The sequence below is a fragment of the Cibotium barometz genome, chromosome 12 (genome assembly GCF_041138505.1).
Source record: "Cibotium barometz isolate CiBa-2024 chromosome 12, ASM4113850v1, whole genome shotgun sequence".
NCBI classification, from domain to species: domain Eukaryota; kingdom Viridiplantae; phylum Streptophyta; class Polypodiopsida; order Cyatheales; family Cibotiaceae; genus Cibotium; species Cibotium barometz.
The window spans coordinates 23,175,331-23,192,157 of record NC_141057.1 but is presented as its reverse complement, the minus strand read 5'-3'; the positions used below and the strand labels follow the sequence as shown (position 1 = coordinate 23,192,157).

At 39.4% G+C, this 16,827-nt stretch overlaps 1 protein-coding gene across 4 annotated transcripts; it reads right to left on the bottom strand.

The window, feature by feature from the left end:
- Positions 1 to 1,510: 1,510 nt before the first annotated feature.
- Positions 1,511 to 4,321, bottom strand: LOC147633190 (uncharacterized). 4 transcript variants are annotated; one of them, XM_086806212.1, is made up of 3 exons: positions 4,114 to 4,321; positions 3,949 to 4,012; positions 1,511 to 3,845 (listed from the first exon to the last, which is right to left on the bottom strand). In XM_086806212.1, the coding sequence occupies exon 3, from the start codon at positions 3,534 to 3,536 to the stop codon at positions 2,046 to 2,048; it is 1,491 nt and encodes a 496-aa protein (XP_086662338.1). In that variant the 5' UTR covers positions 3,537 to 3,845; positions 3,949 to 4,012; positions 4,114 to 4,321; the 3' UTR covers positions 1,511 to 2,045. The 4 variants fall into 4 exon arrangements, with proteins under 4 accessions (XP_086662338.1, XP_086662337.1, XP_086662339.1 ...); XM_086806211.1 differs by having other exon boundaries at positions 3,949 to 4,321; XM_086806213.1 differs by lacking the exon at positions 3,949 to 4,012.
- Positions 4,322 to 16,827: the final 12,506 nt, after the last annotated feature.

The following is a 16,827-nucleotide window of genomic DNA, read 5'->3' as shown; positions in this document are numbered from 1 at the left end:
CTCCCTCGGTGACCATCCCCATCTCAAGGGAGGAAAACAAATCACGTTGAGAAGTAATGAGCTTGTTAGCACCACTATACATGATGATCTATCACTGACATGCATGCATCACGGATAGAAGGGTCATAATTGTAGTACACAATGAATGCACAATCATCCTGTGCATAGCTCGTTGACTTCTTCTTTTCAACACTTAGTGTTGATGCATCAACCACAACCATGCTTGATTCTTTCCTTCTTCCCCTTCTCCTCCAGCCTTTTTCTACATTCATCAATATAATGGCCTGGCTTTTGATATAGTAGTTGCATTTGCTCCTTATCATTGCCCTTCTCGACACCCTTGCCAGAAGACTAGGTTGATTCTAGAAGCCTTCATCGTATAGCCGCCATGAGAAGAGGATTTAACTTTACCTAGCATGACAAATGCCTAATCTCCCACACATACTAGTTCACCCAATATTGCTCTTCTTATTATAAGGGCACACTGGAGCCAACTCATCAAACATAAGGGCATTGGGGTTGGGGGTACCCTTTTTCTTAAGTTGAAGTGTGGATACAAAGCCCTGGTATGAATCTGGTAAAGTTGTGAAAACAATGAACTATCTTGATAGGTCTCATCAGTACATGCAAGTTGCTCCTCCCTAAGATCTTTAAAGCTCGAACTTTAACTACTTGTGTAAGTAGGCCATTCCTACCTTGTTACGCACTTTGTAAAGCACACAATGAGGAATAACGGTGCTCTTCATAGAAGGTGCACCTTCAAAGCAGCCAGCAAGCAAGGACCGCCACACATGATGCAACAATAGAAAAAAGACCAAAACGCATTGTAAAAACATATTTAGGAAGGAAGCCATGCAGAGGAAATTTGAACAAGTTTTATTCATCGTATTCAAAATCTAATCATAACCAAGTCTTGGAACCTCTCTTTTCCGAACGCTGAGCTATGCATGCACATGGGGGAGAGCCATCTTGCAAGCGGCCATAGCCAAGAGCCTCCCTGCAGAATGGCCCCAACCCTACTGGCTCGTCACAAGTAAAATGCTTTCCGGGCAATACAAAACATGATCTCAACAGGCAAAAAATTGAAGAAGCACCAAAGTAGTTTAGGGCGTCGCCCTAGATGCCATCGGTGATGTATGTTTGTTTGCAGATTGAAAGCTCGTGGCAGCATAGGAACCTTAGACCAGGGCAGATAAATACATCATTAGATTGAGAGGCAGAGGCCATTGGAAAGAGATCTGTTGTTGGTGATGCCTTGGTGGATCTGTGGTCACTTGCCTCTACACATCGTCGTGTTTTAACGGGCTTCAAGTTCCGAACCCTGTCTCATTCATATCCTTGCAGGAAATGCTGAACATGGGTGCAAGCACACAAATATTTTAGATGCCCTGTTGTTTCATGCATGCTTTCAGCATATGTTAGAAAAGGGCCAAGGAGAGAGGGCTCTACAATGTACACACTTTCACAAGGAGGCTCAAATGCCCTTGTACAGAAGAAAGATGATGTTGTAGAGGGGGAAATCCTTAAAATTGATTGGTCAGGCATAACAACATGCTGATGCCCGAAAGCAAGCATCCATGGTAACACAATTGTGAGCATGCATTAGTAAATATGGGAAAATTGTGGAAGCAAAAAATGTGTTCTTGTTGGTGGGGTTGTTCCAACACAATGTGGTGTCATGGAATTCAATGCTCTGAGGGTACACCGAGCAAAGCAAAGGAGACCAGGCTTTACAAACTTTATAGAAATATGCAAAAGATAAAGGTGTGCCTTTGAATGATGTTACAATTGCAAGTGTGTGCCATTATTTACTGTGCCAAGGTACACACACAAAACATGGTAATTATAGTGACTGGTAACAAAGTGTTGCCATTCCCGCGTAATAAAAGCAGAGACTCCCTTTCTCAGGACCCCATCACAAGAGGGAAAGCTTTCTTAATATAACCCTGTGGATTATGTAGTGTACAACTGACAGGTTATATACATACAAACATTCTGCTTATTTAACTATTGAGTATAACCCAGCTCATGCTTCCAAGTTGCAGTTATTTATTTTGATATGCAAGTTCAACCCTGCCCCCGCCGCCTGCTGTCGAGCAGCTTGCTCCCACAAATGCAATGCCCTTCACGAAGGCCAAATTTCTGGCCACCTTTGTGAGTTTGTTCGACTCGATCCCGACCACCTTTAGGCGCCCACAACCCATAAGCAAACTGGTCACTGCTTTTGTACTGATCCCCTCACAGCTTCTGATGTCAACGCTCTCTAACATGAGGCATCTCTGAGCAATAAAATCAACCACTCTGTCTGTCAATCCGCAGCACTTCCACAGGCTCAGATGACAGAGGCTCTTGCACGACATGAGCATCGCAGCAAGCTCCTTGTCATCCAGATACTCATTTTCAGAAAGATCGATTTTCTTGAGGTTTGGAAGACTTTGTCCCAGTGCCAACAGCGTTCCCGGATCTTGGACAATGGCTCTGCATCTCACAAGAACTAACTCTTCCAGGTCAGAAGTGATGTTGTAAGCTAGGGACCGCATGCCTGCCCCCGTGGCCAACCAGCAGCTACGCAGGCACAGGCTCCTCAACCACTGGCCGCTTTGTGCTATTTCCATGAGATCTTCATTGCTTAGATCGAGTGGAAGCCTCAAATCGAGCAGCTCCAATGCCCTGCATCTCTGGAGAACCTGGCGAAGCCCCTGTGTGTTGGCGCCGTCGTGTACCTGGAGCGCTCTCAGCTCCGGGCAATGCTCAGAGATCAATGCTAGCACATCTCCTGCAATGGATCGACACTGATGCAGCTGCACTTCACGAAGGGATGGCATGCAATGCATGAAGGCAGACATGGTGGTGTCACCGACTCCCTCACAACGCAAGAGGTTGAGTTTTTGAAGCTGGCGGCAGCTATGCCATAGCCATCTCAAATTACATGCAGAACATGACCTCATGTCGATCAAACACAGCTTTGTTATTTGCAAAGCTCCATAGGCTGATAAGTCTTGCACATCAACATCATTATCTGCACACACCACATCCTCAGGGTATCCCCGTAGGCATAGTTCTTGCAAAGCTTTGAATTCAGAGAGAACCAGCAAACAGCTTGCTGCCAGCGGCTGCAAAAGCTCAAGAGAAGCCAGGCTGGGGCAGCCCTTTGAGAGCTCTTGAAGGCCAGAAATTGTGATAAGCCCTGCTGTGAAGTGAAAATGCTTGAGAAATGTGCAGGAGAAGGTGACAGCCGTCACGACACGCGCTGCCAGGAGCTCTGCTGTAACATGTGGTTTTGACTTGATTGATAGAGAAGCAATGTATGGGTGCTGAGCGAGGAGTGAGGGTACTGACACACAAAAGGTGGCTGCACCTGTGGCATCACTTGGCATACAGAGACCCAATGTGGACTTGGCATTCCTTTGGACTTTTAGCCATCTTTTGCATACGAGAGAGACATTCTCACGGTCGATAGGGTCGTGGATCCTGCATAGTATCTCTGCCAAGAGTTCATCACAGAAAACAGAATTCAACATGTCTCTCCCATCCATTGGGCTTCAATGCCCGGGGCTATACTTGCAGTGCTTGGCTGAAAACCCTGTATATTGAGGGCATGTGTGGCAGTCTGGTGACGAGGACTGATGTGCCCAGATAGCCGAAAATCCTCTATGTTGAGGGCATGTATGGCATTTTGGCAAACGAGGGCTCATGGGCCTCTCTGATATATCCCACATTCAAATGAGACCCACTTAGCATTATATAAAATGCAGACTAAGCCCGCCCTTTTTTTTTTTGTCTTCTTAATAGGTGACTAATCCTTGATTAGCCCACTCCGATGCAGACAAGCTCCGTTAAAAGGCCTGTATGAACACATTAGAAACGGGTTAACTTTGAAATTGCAAGGCTTCTCCACTACTATGAGCCGGTTTAACGAAATTCATTAGTTTGTGCTATTAACCCAACTGTCGATAATCAATTGCGCTTCCCATTCGCTAATTTGTGAGATAAAATCATAGAAATACATGCCCTAATCACCCCCAAAACCATGAGTTATATCACTAATTTGAACCATAAAGTTATCATCAAAATGCAAACAAATGCTTCGAAAAGAGCGCTTCGGGGGGTCACCGGGATGTTTTGATGAATCAAAACACTTAAAGAAGGGCGGATTTGGGATGTGAGCGAGCTGAATGGGAAGCTTGGAACGCAATTTGTGCACCAAAAGCTGCAGAGAGTGGGCAGTCCCCTTCGCGTGGAAATCTCCAATGTTCTAATACATGAGACCCCCTTTGAATCCTCTCCAATAAGGGATTTACAATGCAAAAGAATCTGAAAGTACATTGTTGCATGGCCTCCACCACCACCACCCGTGATCCCAAGAACACGTTGTAACATATTAATATTAATAATGTATGGTTTCTATCACACATATTAATATTAATAATGTATGGTTTCTATCACACCCAGGTCAACATGTGATTGAAAAAAAAGGGAAAAAATAATGTATGGTTTCTTTTTTTTTTTGAAATAAATATATATTTATATTAGTATTCTATCCATTAACATGTACAACAATAATCCTTTTACACATACCAAAGGAACAGTTCAGTTCTCAACAAAAAAAAAGGAGAACCTAGCACCCCCATACTCTTGTCATGTTGCATCGATATTCCCCCACTGTGTTTTAGGCCCAAACTTCGGCAATCCAACTCTCCTATTATTATGTGTCACCAACACCTTCAAATCTTTCCTTGAATATACCTCCACATGCCATGAGTTGTTAGGTTCCCCTAGTATGTGCAGCTATCCCATTATCTTGTGAGTGGCTCATCCTATTCCAGCCTGTAAATGACTGTACCATAATGTATGCTTTCTATCACACCCATTATAATTAGTTGAAGGGCAACCTTACAAATGTTTAGGCTTACATGCCTTTCAAAAGGAGGAGAACTATCATGATGGATGTGGTGGTGTTATGTGAAAACCGTCCTATTTTTTCCATAAACCTTTTCTTATCAAATTTTTGGCCCAAACCAAGAAAAAGGATGGGTGTTTTATGCCGTTTACACATCATTCGAAGAACAATGTTGAAAATGGATTGAATGTGTAGGAAGTTTTTCTTTTGGCTCATGGGAAATGAGGTTTATTTCTATATAAGTGTGCATCCATTGTTCATCTACTTACTCTAAGGGCATATGTTCAACCCTCATAAGGTTGGCACCTTATACTCCATTTGGGTTTTGTGCCACTCTAAGAGCACATGCTCAACTCCCCACGTTGCATCTCATGTGTAGTTTTTACAAAGATCAAAGATGTATTTTTTGCCTTCTTTATGGCATTTCCACCCACAAGTGTGTACAACACTTCAAAACTTTGCAAACTTTTTAATTTCTTTCCCTCATACCATCTCTTTTTTTAAAAAAAACACAAGGCTTAAAGGCACATGCAAAGTCATAATGAAAGTAAATGGGTGCAAATCCCTATATTACTAGTTTTACTCTACCCATAGCTCAAGTATAAAGTCTCCATGCCTTTGAATAAGTGTGGTCAACACTTTTTATTACTTGACAATAAAATACACCATAACTTGACCTTGATAATGACATCATAACTTGACCTTGATAATAAAATACACCATAACTTGACCTTGATAATGACACCATAACTAATTTTGAAGTCACTCCAAGAAGATAGATGAATAAAAATAAAACAATTAAGAATTGTCATCATGGAAATATCTCATGTATTTGTGTTCTTTGAACATGCGTTCCAATGTGAATATCTTTCCATAATTTTAAACTCATGGGGATGGTGTAATTGTGCAAGAAGAAATTGTGCATAAACTTTGTAAAAATGTATAATCTATACTATTGGTCCTAGCCTTTTATCCTACTTTAACTTTCAAAGTTAATATTCTTCGTCCAAAAAACAATCAACCACACAATCCTTAAGCTGCACCATGATAAACTATGGATGTCTTGTGTCCATAGGATTCATTATTGTGTGTTCCTAATAAGAACCATTATTGTGTGTCTCTTCCCTTGTCTTTTCAAGTCTTATTCATTTCCTACATTTAATATTCCCACCATAAAGGTTCAATATATTTCTACAATAATCACCAACCACACAAAAAGTGATGTTTAAACCACCATTGAAAGGATATTAACCTTTACCAATTATCACTATCATGACCAAAAAAAACATTTAGTGGTGGGGCGATACCAACATTATTGAGAAAGAATAAGTATCATGTAAGGAGTGGTTTGTTTTATTTGTTCCAATGCACATTGTGTCTCTTATGATGACTAAGCCTAAAGGATTTATCATGTGTGTGCTAATAGGATTTCAAACAATAGGTATGATTAAATCTCTAAAACATTATACCTCCCTAAATCATAAAATCTCTCATTCAAGACTATATTTTCCTTTAAAATGTAACAATCTATACTTTCATGGTAGAAATGGGAATAAGCTAGATGGCATCTTCTCATCTCCATATGTTGTGTGCATGGTTGTACTTGCATAACATGGTTGCATGGAATTAGAAGTGGGAAGAAGAGAGATGGTATCTTCTCATCTCCATATGTTGTGTGCATGGTTACAATTGCACAACATGGATGCAATTGTAACCGTGCACACAACATATGGAGATGTGAAGATACCATCTCTCTTCTTCCCATTTCTAACATGGTTGCATGGATGCCATATTGTGCATGGTTGCATCAAATAAAGTTCCATTTTTAGGCAAATGAACCACATGCCAGCATGTCCAAGGCACGGTTCACAACAAGGCACTGCGAAAGTGTGGAGAAATCCAGCAGACACTCTCTCTTTCCTATACTTCACATATTGGGTGTATATTTGAAATTTGAATAATAAAAATTTCGCTTGGTAGAAACTCCAGACGGGGGAAAAGATTCGAATCTCACATTGGGTTTGTATTTTTTTCCCAAAAAGTCCATAGATTTCGAACCTCTATGGTGGACATCTTTTTGAGGACTTGACATTATGGCACTTACTCTAACTAAACTCTACCATGCAAAATGAGTCACATTATTGGCTTCTTGGATAGATTTAAGGCACTTAAGTTATCGAAATGAGTCACATTAGGCTATTTTTTTTAAAGTTTTTGTAAGGCAATCAATCTCTCTATGAGGGGGTTTGCTTGAAGATTATGTCTTGCTATAATTTTTCTTATTTTCGCTAAGGTGATTAATCTCTCTGTGAGGGGGTTTACATGACGATTATGTCTTGCTATAGTTAATCTCCCTATGAGGGCTTTGCGTGAAGATTATGTCTTACTATAATTTAGAGGCTTGAAACTAAGTATTTCATTGGCATTACTACATGAGTCGCGAATGCAAGCCGATAAGATGTGTTATTTATAGCCACCTTTGTTATGAGAATGTATTTTAAGCTCTACTAAAAATATTATTCTACCCTCTTAGATAATTCGACGACACTTGGATTCTCTTTGCATCATGCTAAATTATGTTAATATCACGGGTGATGCCATTGTAAATATTAATACGTTTGGTGTTTGACGTATGTTTGGGGGCTCCAACTTTTGTTACACGGTTTGTATGGCAAGGTGATTCCTTGGTCACTTATGCTGCTGCCTGTTGGCAAATATGTGTGTGGTGATGGTTTGTATACTTTTGGAATATTTATTTTTCACCAATTTATTGTTAGTTATTTTATAGGTGAAGAGGATTCATAAGATTGAGGAGGATGCACACCTTATTATTTGATGTCACACATTTTTGGAAACAAGCTTTGTATATATTTATGCTAGCTTGTGCACATTTTGATTTAATTTGGAAGCTTAGATTTATCAAGCTTAGACTTGAACATTCAAACTTTAATACTTTTGTAAAGAATTATATGATTTAACAAAGCCTCAATTTATGGATACTCTATTTTGAGCATAAGAGAGTGTCATGCAAGGAAAAGTACCTTTTTATATTTTTGGAGGTGATCGCCTATTCTTGGAATAAAATGATGTAAATACTCATATGTGGGGAGAGGCCACACATATGAGGGGGGACATTGCATCCATTTCTTTGTCACTTTCTTGAGCTAAGTGTTTTGCAAGTTATTTATTCAATTCTTGAATATGTTGAACTTGTGGTTTTTGATGAGTTATTCAGGTTGAATAATAATTCTTTATTTTCTTTATTTTCAAAGTGGATACATGCCAGTGGTATCAGAGCTATGGGTCTAGAAAGATGGAGGCAAGATTTAAAAGCTTGAAGGATTAAATCAAAGGTTTGAAGAGTTGTAAGCTTTTATCCAAAGGAAAAAGACCACAAGACAAAAGAAGGCAGTAAACCACACTGCAAAATCCAAAAAACCATTCTCCTTCATGAAAAGAGCAATGTAAAAAATGTATAATGGATGGTTATAGTGGTCTCTCAAGACAATTTTGAGAAAAAGAAGAGAAATAAATTTTTTCTTTGCAAGCTGAGCTGTGGTGATTATTCATTGTTTCTCTCAGTTGTCTCCTTGATAGGTTCTATAGCCGTGGTGGACAAGACAATTAAAAAGCTTAAAGTATTAAGATTTATAAGCTTTAGAGCCTTATACTTTTTATAAGCTTTAAAAGCTTATATCTTTTATAAGCTAAAACGCATTTACTCTTATAAGCTTTCAAAATTCTCTCATAAGCTACAAGCATTATCCCCAAAGAGAGAGAGAGCTCTCTAATTTCCAACATGCATAATATATGCTAAAACGCATTTACTCTTATAAGCTTTCAAAATTCTCTCATAAGCTACAAGCATTATCCCCAAAGAGAGAGAGAGAGAGAGAGCTCTCTAATTTCCAACATGCATAATATATGCAAAACAATTTCAAAAAATTTACATTAACCCTTTGAAGAATTGGCAAGGCTCTTGTAAACGATTTTCGGGCAATACCAAAGGGAATTAAAAACAAAATTTTCTTCACAAGTTCCTCATTAAATCAAAGCTTTTGACATGATTCTTTGCTGCTCTACGGATTTGAAGTGGCTTAAAATCGTGTTGAAGTCGACCGAAAACTCAAGACTCTTGACCACGCTTGGAATTCATTTGGAATTGGAGTAAAGGACAGTACTAAGATCAACCTTTTGACAAATTTTAAACCCAAATTCAACACGGTTCAAGGCGTATCAAGAGCTAAGTTTTTTGTCTTTAATTATATATGTGCATTATGAATTTACATTTTCTTTATTTATTTATTTGCAATGGCCAATTTACCCACACTACCCGGTATGTAAGTGCAAATTGTTGCACTTCAAGAAAAAATTACAAATGTGCGCGATCATTGACGTGAGCTAGTACGACAAATCAACATTCTAAGCGTAAGCGTGACTCTTCGGACTCTGACGAGGAGGAAAGTTATCATCTTAGGCATACTATTAAGGCTATTTGTGTACCTAGAGTTCTCGGAAAGACTCATGGATTAGCCAAAAGGCATTCATTTTCCAGAACTATGATGGGAAAAAGGCGCTTGAGTGCTTATTGCGCATGGCTCAGTCACTTGGATGATTATTTTTTAGGCGAAAATTTCTCGGAGAAAGAGAAGATTAAATGTGCTTACAATCATTTGATTAAAAGTGCTTCTTTATGGTAGAATGTGATTAAGTAGGGCAAGCATCGAGTGACTACATGCAAGGAATTCCAAAAACTTTTAAAGAAATATTTATTTCTTCATAATAAAAGGTTAAAGCTTGTCAACGGTGGGATACTTTATGCTAGGTCCAAAAAGAGAATGTCCAAGATTATACCGATAAATTCTGGGATATTCTATTTCAGGTTCAAGAGATCAAGGACGTCAAAGAAAGAGAGAAAAGAAGAAAATTTATTTCACCGGTCTCAAGACTACTATTAGGGCAGATATTAATATGTTTCATCCTTGTAATCTAAACCATATTTTCCTTCGAGAAATTTGATAAATCCAGGATGCATAAGGGTAAATATGTAGCCAAAGAAGATGTTCGAAAAGACAATAACAATAAACCCTCAAATGGCCAGTTGAAGAATCGTATCGTTAGGTGTTACAAATGTCACAAGGAGGGGCACATTGCACCAGAAAGTCCAGAGAAGAAAAAGAACTTCGTACCTATATGGCTTGTGTCAACATGGTTGAAAAGGATGACGATAATTCCATTAGAAATTTTTTAGACCCAAAGAGGGCCTCTTGGATTAACTTTTGATTAGGAATGGACCAATAGGAAGAGGGCTGGGTGCACATTTTTGACTTCTTTTGACCCTAGGTGGCCTAGGCTTTGGTTTGCTAATGGGGCCTAATTACTACTCTTGTCCCCCTACCTCTTGGGCCCAAACTTAGAGGTTCCCCCACCTAGAATCGCGCAGATTAAAAACCCTAAAAATTGAAAATTTTTAAAATTTTCCCAAAAGTGTGTTTTCCCTTTCAAACTTCCCCCCAACATACTCTAGGTTTGGAAAGCTCATTCTGAACCTCTTTCTTCCTCTTCTAAGCTCTCCATTTATGCAAAAACTCCATACCTCTCAAGCTCTCCCTCCTTGTCAAGCTCCCTCAGTCTCAAGCTCCCTCTCCCTCTTTCTTCCTTTTCTAAGCTCTCCATTGCTGCAGAAACTCCATCCCTGTCAAGCTCTCCCTCCTTCTCAAGCTCCCTCCCTCTCAATCTCCCTCTCTCTCTCTCTCTCTCTCTCTCTCAAGTTCCCTCCCTCTCCATTGCTGCAGAAACTCTATCCCTCTTTAGTCTACTCTAGGTTCAGGAAGCCTATTCTCAAACTCTAACGCTCTTTTAAGCTTTCCATTGCTGCACTGAAAACCCTGAACTTTCTCTCCTCTCCACTCCTCTCTTTTGTAAAACAAGATTTTCTTTTCCCTTCTTCTCTTTTCTTACCACCATGGCCTCTTCTCCAATAATGTGAGAAGACCTAGGGAGAAGGTGGAAGAGCTTGTGCTGCATAACACAAGAGATGAGAATGGAGTTTGGGCTCCAACAAGATTCAGGGTTGGGGCTTGGGTCTACATGTAGCCAAGCTCTAAGGGACCACATCGAGTGCGTCAACAACTGGGGAATATGCTACATCATTGGAAGGGGTGGCTACAAGGCTTCAAGCATACTAAGAAGGAAGGACTGGTTGCCATAGTGCAACATGTGTATACCCTTGGAGACCTGTACATTCAAGGCCAATGACCAAGGTTTCCTTCAAATTGTCAGTGTAACATAAACACAGATTTAACAACATGCTAATATTAGAATTTTTGTTTCAAATTTTCTTATGATTCTCCATTTTCTTATCTCTCTGTAGATATTTTCCCCTCTAATTATGTTGAGGAACAACCACTCCAAAGCCTCACTAGAGTTTTCTATGCTATGCATGCAGCCATTGGAGAGGCAATGTTTGTATCTCAAAGCCCAAGTGATCTTGTATAGAACAATATCTTTTTCTTTTCTCACTCATATTTTGTAGATAAAAAACCAGGTTTATTTGGCAAGCCAAAAGAGATCCCCAACCCCCCGAATGGCCCAAACCTGATGCTTGGACCATCTTATGCTTAAAGTTTAAGATGGTAAGTGATATCAAGACATCACTCAAGTTTTCAAAGGCATCTAGGTCAGTAGGGCTAAATTAGTTTTGTCCTTTACATGTTTTTGTGCACATGTTCCGACACACCTTCTCGAACGATCAATCTCAAGTAACAGCAACAACCCGTGCTCCCAACACTTGTGTTGATTTGGTGTGCTTTCATACGTTACATATTCCTTCAGTATAGATTCAGATACTAGATTAGATGTTTCCAACAACCGATACACAAACAAATCCCGAATTCCCTACTCTTCTATGATTATATCATCCTTGTATGTGCGTTGTTTCCTTCTTTTATCATGTGTCTGTGTATTATGTCAGATTTTTAGTCAGTCAACCTATAGCTCTTAGACTACTTGGGGAAGTTAAGGACTTGAAAATCTGATTGTCAGATTTTTAGTCAGTCAACCTATAGCTCTTAGACTACTTGGGGAAGTTAAGGACTCGAAAATCTAGCAAATAAAAAGATACCACCCTCCCTCACAAGGCATTGAAGCATGGTTCTAAACGGTTTTCAACTTGGGGTGACAATCAACAAAACCAAGAAAATCGGTGTAAAAAAAAGTAAGAGATTGGTGTTAAAAAAGGTAAGAGATTGGTGTTAAACTAGTCCCTGATCGAAACAACCTTTATACACTTAGGCTATAGCAAAAACAAGTTGAACAAGCTTTTCACTAGTATCATATCACTCCCAAACCAATATGATACCAATTGTGGAATGATAGATGTATACAACTAACACTACTGATAGGGAAAAGACCAGCTGTCGGTTAAACACTGCTATCATACTGGCTTAAGAGCATGTCTCCTCTAATGTACTTTGTATTTTGAAAATTTTATAACCGGTATTATACTGGTTGAACACTAGTATGATACCGAGTAAAGACCGAAAGGAGAACTTGTGGTGGCCATATGATACCAATGTTTTGTACCCGTATATGATACCATTTGGAACATTAGCTCTATGAAACATACATTAGGTATAAGGTAAAGATCAACTTTGCTTTAGATGGCAACACAAGTTTTGAAACAATATGATACCAGTGTTAAACTAATAAGATATCGATTGGTGAACCAGTTGCATACACCTAGGAACCTATAACTACAAACCAGTTACAAACAAAAATGTTTAACTTGCTATGGTTTTGTATTGCAAGTTGAACTATATTTGTTGTTTAAGGAGATGCATCCATAGGCACCAGCTCATCAACGAGCTTTTGAGAAATTAAATCCATACTTTATGTGCAAGCTTAAGGATCGATACGCTTATTGTTGCAACATAACACATGTTCATATGTCATTCTTAAAAGATACCTTGAACCAGATTAGAGGATCTACTTTCGTGTTGCATGGCAAAGAATGTCAATGTGATTGTGTCATTTGTAATGTGGATTCTCAGCAGCGTGCAAGGCTGCAGAGAAGTCCTACAAGATCATCACAAGTGCATGGGAGTCCATCCTATGTCCCAAAGCTGAAGGTACTATTTTCCGTGCTTTGAAGTGTCTGATGGGGAGTTGCATTGTCTCTGGTCCTTGAAACATAGCAATTTGTCCAGATGAATCTACATATGTTGGTTGACTTGTCACCGTGAAGATCTTTCACCACAGGACATAGACTGTGGAACCACTGATGATGGGAAGACAAAGAAGAGGAAAGAGTTAATACACAAGGAAATGTCATGCAAGGCACTGAATCAAATGTTCAACAACAAGCTCGAAAAGTTTATCAAACATAATTTTATGTATAGGTGGCATGCTGAGCAACACAAAGAATGCTTATCTAATTTTCCCGAAGATGTGGTAATATCTGTTGTAGACTCTACTGAGAATTACTCTTTTAAAGAGAAAAATGAGATACAATCAATGCATTGGTATTCAAGCCAAGTGTTCATATTTGTGCATATTACATACTTTTGCATTGCAGGTGACATCCACAAAACAATACACTTTTGCATTACAGGTGACATCCACAAAATAATACACTTTTATATCTCTGATAAAATAAGAAGCATGATACCCATTTTGTGCAACATTGTTTCATGCTACATTAGAATTGGGTATTGCCCTATGGTATTCCCCTACAACGCCATTGGGTTTGGTCTGATGGTGCTTCATCTCAATTCAAAGAAAAAAGGCCTTTCTACTTTGTTTCCAAGTACACTGCCATCACAGAGTTACAAATGACTTGGAATTTATTTGGCTTTGGTCATGGAAAGGGAGAGCACGACGATGCAGGGGCTGTGGTGAAGAGAGAACTAACTCATAAACAACTCAAGCCTCAAGGTGCTAAGCTCCAATGTGCAGATGATGTCATAAAGTCTTTGTAAGAAACGCTCACCCCACTGGAGCCGAGTCCACATATGAATCACAAGCTCGATACATTAGTAAAGTCTTTTGGGAGATAAAGTTGGGTGATATAGATAGATATGAGGCATGGAATGTCAAGGCTATAGTAAACACAAGATTCCTACATTCAGTCTCTGCATACTCTCAGCACGATCCAATAGCATTGAGGGTGCATCTGTTATCATGTTACTATAGTAATTATATAGAACACTTATGGCATAGATGCAGCAACAATCAGTCTCATATTTATAGCTGGGATTACATTGCCCTTAAACCATTGGTAGATGGCACTAAAGAAGATAATGTTGACATTGATGTTAACATCATAAACATTGACAAGGCCACCTACGAAGGGCACAGTTGAAAAAGGAAATCCAGAGAATGTGAACTTCTACGTCTTGAAATGCACAAAGGAGAAAGAGCTTTCCCAAGAGACCTACAAAAGAGACCTACAAAAGAGCTTTCCCAAGAGACCTACAAAAGAGCTTTCCCAAGAGACCTACAAAAGAGACCTACAAAGGACGGATGGGGGAATGCCATTGCACGAGGTTGTTTTACTATGAAAGGGTTATTCTATGCACCTAAAGATGAGCAAACCTGCGAGTTGTGGGGTTACAAGTCGGAGGCCTTGATAGCGATGCATCTTATACTAGCAATCAAATTTCCAATGGACCCACACCGAGTTAACAAAAATCTGTTTGTCCTATCTCCCTCCTAAGGTACATGAAGTTGTGTACAATAGTATGCCATTCAATTTTTAGCATACTTGTTAGATACAAAGTTGTGTAAAATAGTATGCCATCCAATTGTGTGCATACTTGACATGTTTCTATCTATGCTCATGAAATTTAGTGCTCGGGGACTATGTATTATGTAGCTTCGATGATTCAATTCTCATGAATGTTTGATTGGATACATGTAAACCTTGTCAGAATGAAGATTTTGATGATTTGAGGTGGTTATGTATGGAAGATTTAATGATTCATCTGCCAAAAAGAATTTCGCGCCCGTGGGGGTTTGCTAAAAAAAATGTCCTTAACTGATTGTGCTAATTCCCTTTTCAACTCGCTATTCTTAAAAATTGTGAGAGAGAACACTTGTTTTGCAAATGAGAAAATTAATCCTAAATTGGAGATTCCAATTAATACAACATCGACACATGGAGACACTCAAGTACTCAATGATAGTAGTAGAAATGACACACAAAGAAGAAGAAGAAGACTTAAAAGAATCTCAATACTTCGAGTCTAATTTATACATACATCTAGTTTTGTTATGTTTATGATTGCATCATATACTGTATAATCATACACCATACTTTACAATTGATCTACATTGGGAGAAAGTGGGCCTGATGAGGAGGTGGGCTTCATCTTCTTCAATGTTCTTCCTTCTTTTAAAACTTCATCTGCTAGGAGATCTATTCTTGGTAGTTGCACCTCTGGAGGGGCAACAATCTTGGAGAAACACACCGGCTCTTTCTTGTCCTTCATTAGATATCTTTTGCCCCATAAGGAGGCAATGTGTCTGGTTCATTTATTCCTACCACAACAGCTTGGGCTGTGTATGATAGTAGGGGCATCTTAGCACTTGACATCCATGCCCCTGACCAAACATTCACAATGCAAACTTTTTCTCCACCACCAGCACCACTTTCTCAACATTCAATGGCGCATCATATCCACCTCAAAACCTAGAGAGTAATTTCAATGCGAATAAAGGAAATTTTGCAGTCTTTTGAGAACTCTTAATGAAATATAATGATCTGCGCATCAAAATTGTAATCATCATGATTCAAGTCAACTTACTATCAATTATAACCAAGTGTCATAAAGTGTATGCACCTTCTGATGATTCAAATGTCTTATATATTCAGCGAGACCATCATCCTTTCAATGACTTGTTGATTTTGAACTGCTAGCACCGGATGATATTAAGCCTCCTAATCTCTTCAGGAAATCATCATCGTCTACAAAAACCTGCAAGCAATGTAATACATTTAATCAATAAAATACACATAAAACAAATACTAATAGCTTAAGAAATTTTTGTTACTGTTACTGTTACTTTTGATTTTCATCACCCTCAAGCATTTTTCTTGTCCACAAAGGGATCGTAGACTTACTGTCTTCATGTATTGCCCATATCTACCAAACCAAGATGGTATGCAATTACTACAGCCACCTCCTTGGAAGGAAATTGGTTTTTATATGCCCTAGCTTCATTGAACATGTCCCTTAATATCTCCTTTCCAGGTAGATACTCGGGGTCCTGGAGTGCAAAATCAAGTATGAGGTGTTTGTCAACTCCTTGTTCTACCCACCCCATGTCTACTTCACTATAATTTGCCAAAGGGCAGCCAAGCAATAGTCTTGATGAATATTAAAATGATGCATAATGTCTGTTAATAATACGCTGAAAGATCCCCGCCCCCTCCGCGCAACGGATTCTGGGGTGCTAGTAGCAAAAGTAGCACTTCTTGCGCGGGGCAGGATCCCTCACTCGGGGCCTCGCCCACCACGGATATCCGGACAAGAGACTAATCCCTTGGTCCTTCAAAAACCGAACCCAGAAAAACTCCCCCTACCAGAAAGCACGGGTGATTCCACCTGGATATTTGTACTCTAATTAGTCAGGGTTATTACTGACCAAACTGATCCGATCGAACTTGTGAGTCACTTGGTCAGATCAAGGAAGAAACTTACACTTGGATCATAGAAACCAACGCTTTTTTCTCTATCGAGAGGCACAGCCACCATTGATTCTTTTTCCATAGAACAATTGCTATCCGGGATTTACTTCATCTATGATACTATAACAGAATTGAGTCTCATTTTACGGATCCATCAGTCCAGCCTAGTCCCATGGGTTAGCCAACCGCCCAACCATTGTAGTGATGGGATCCAATTAGGAATTTGGTAAGGTTTTGT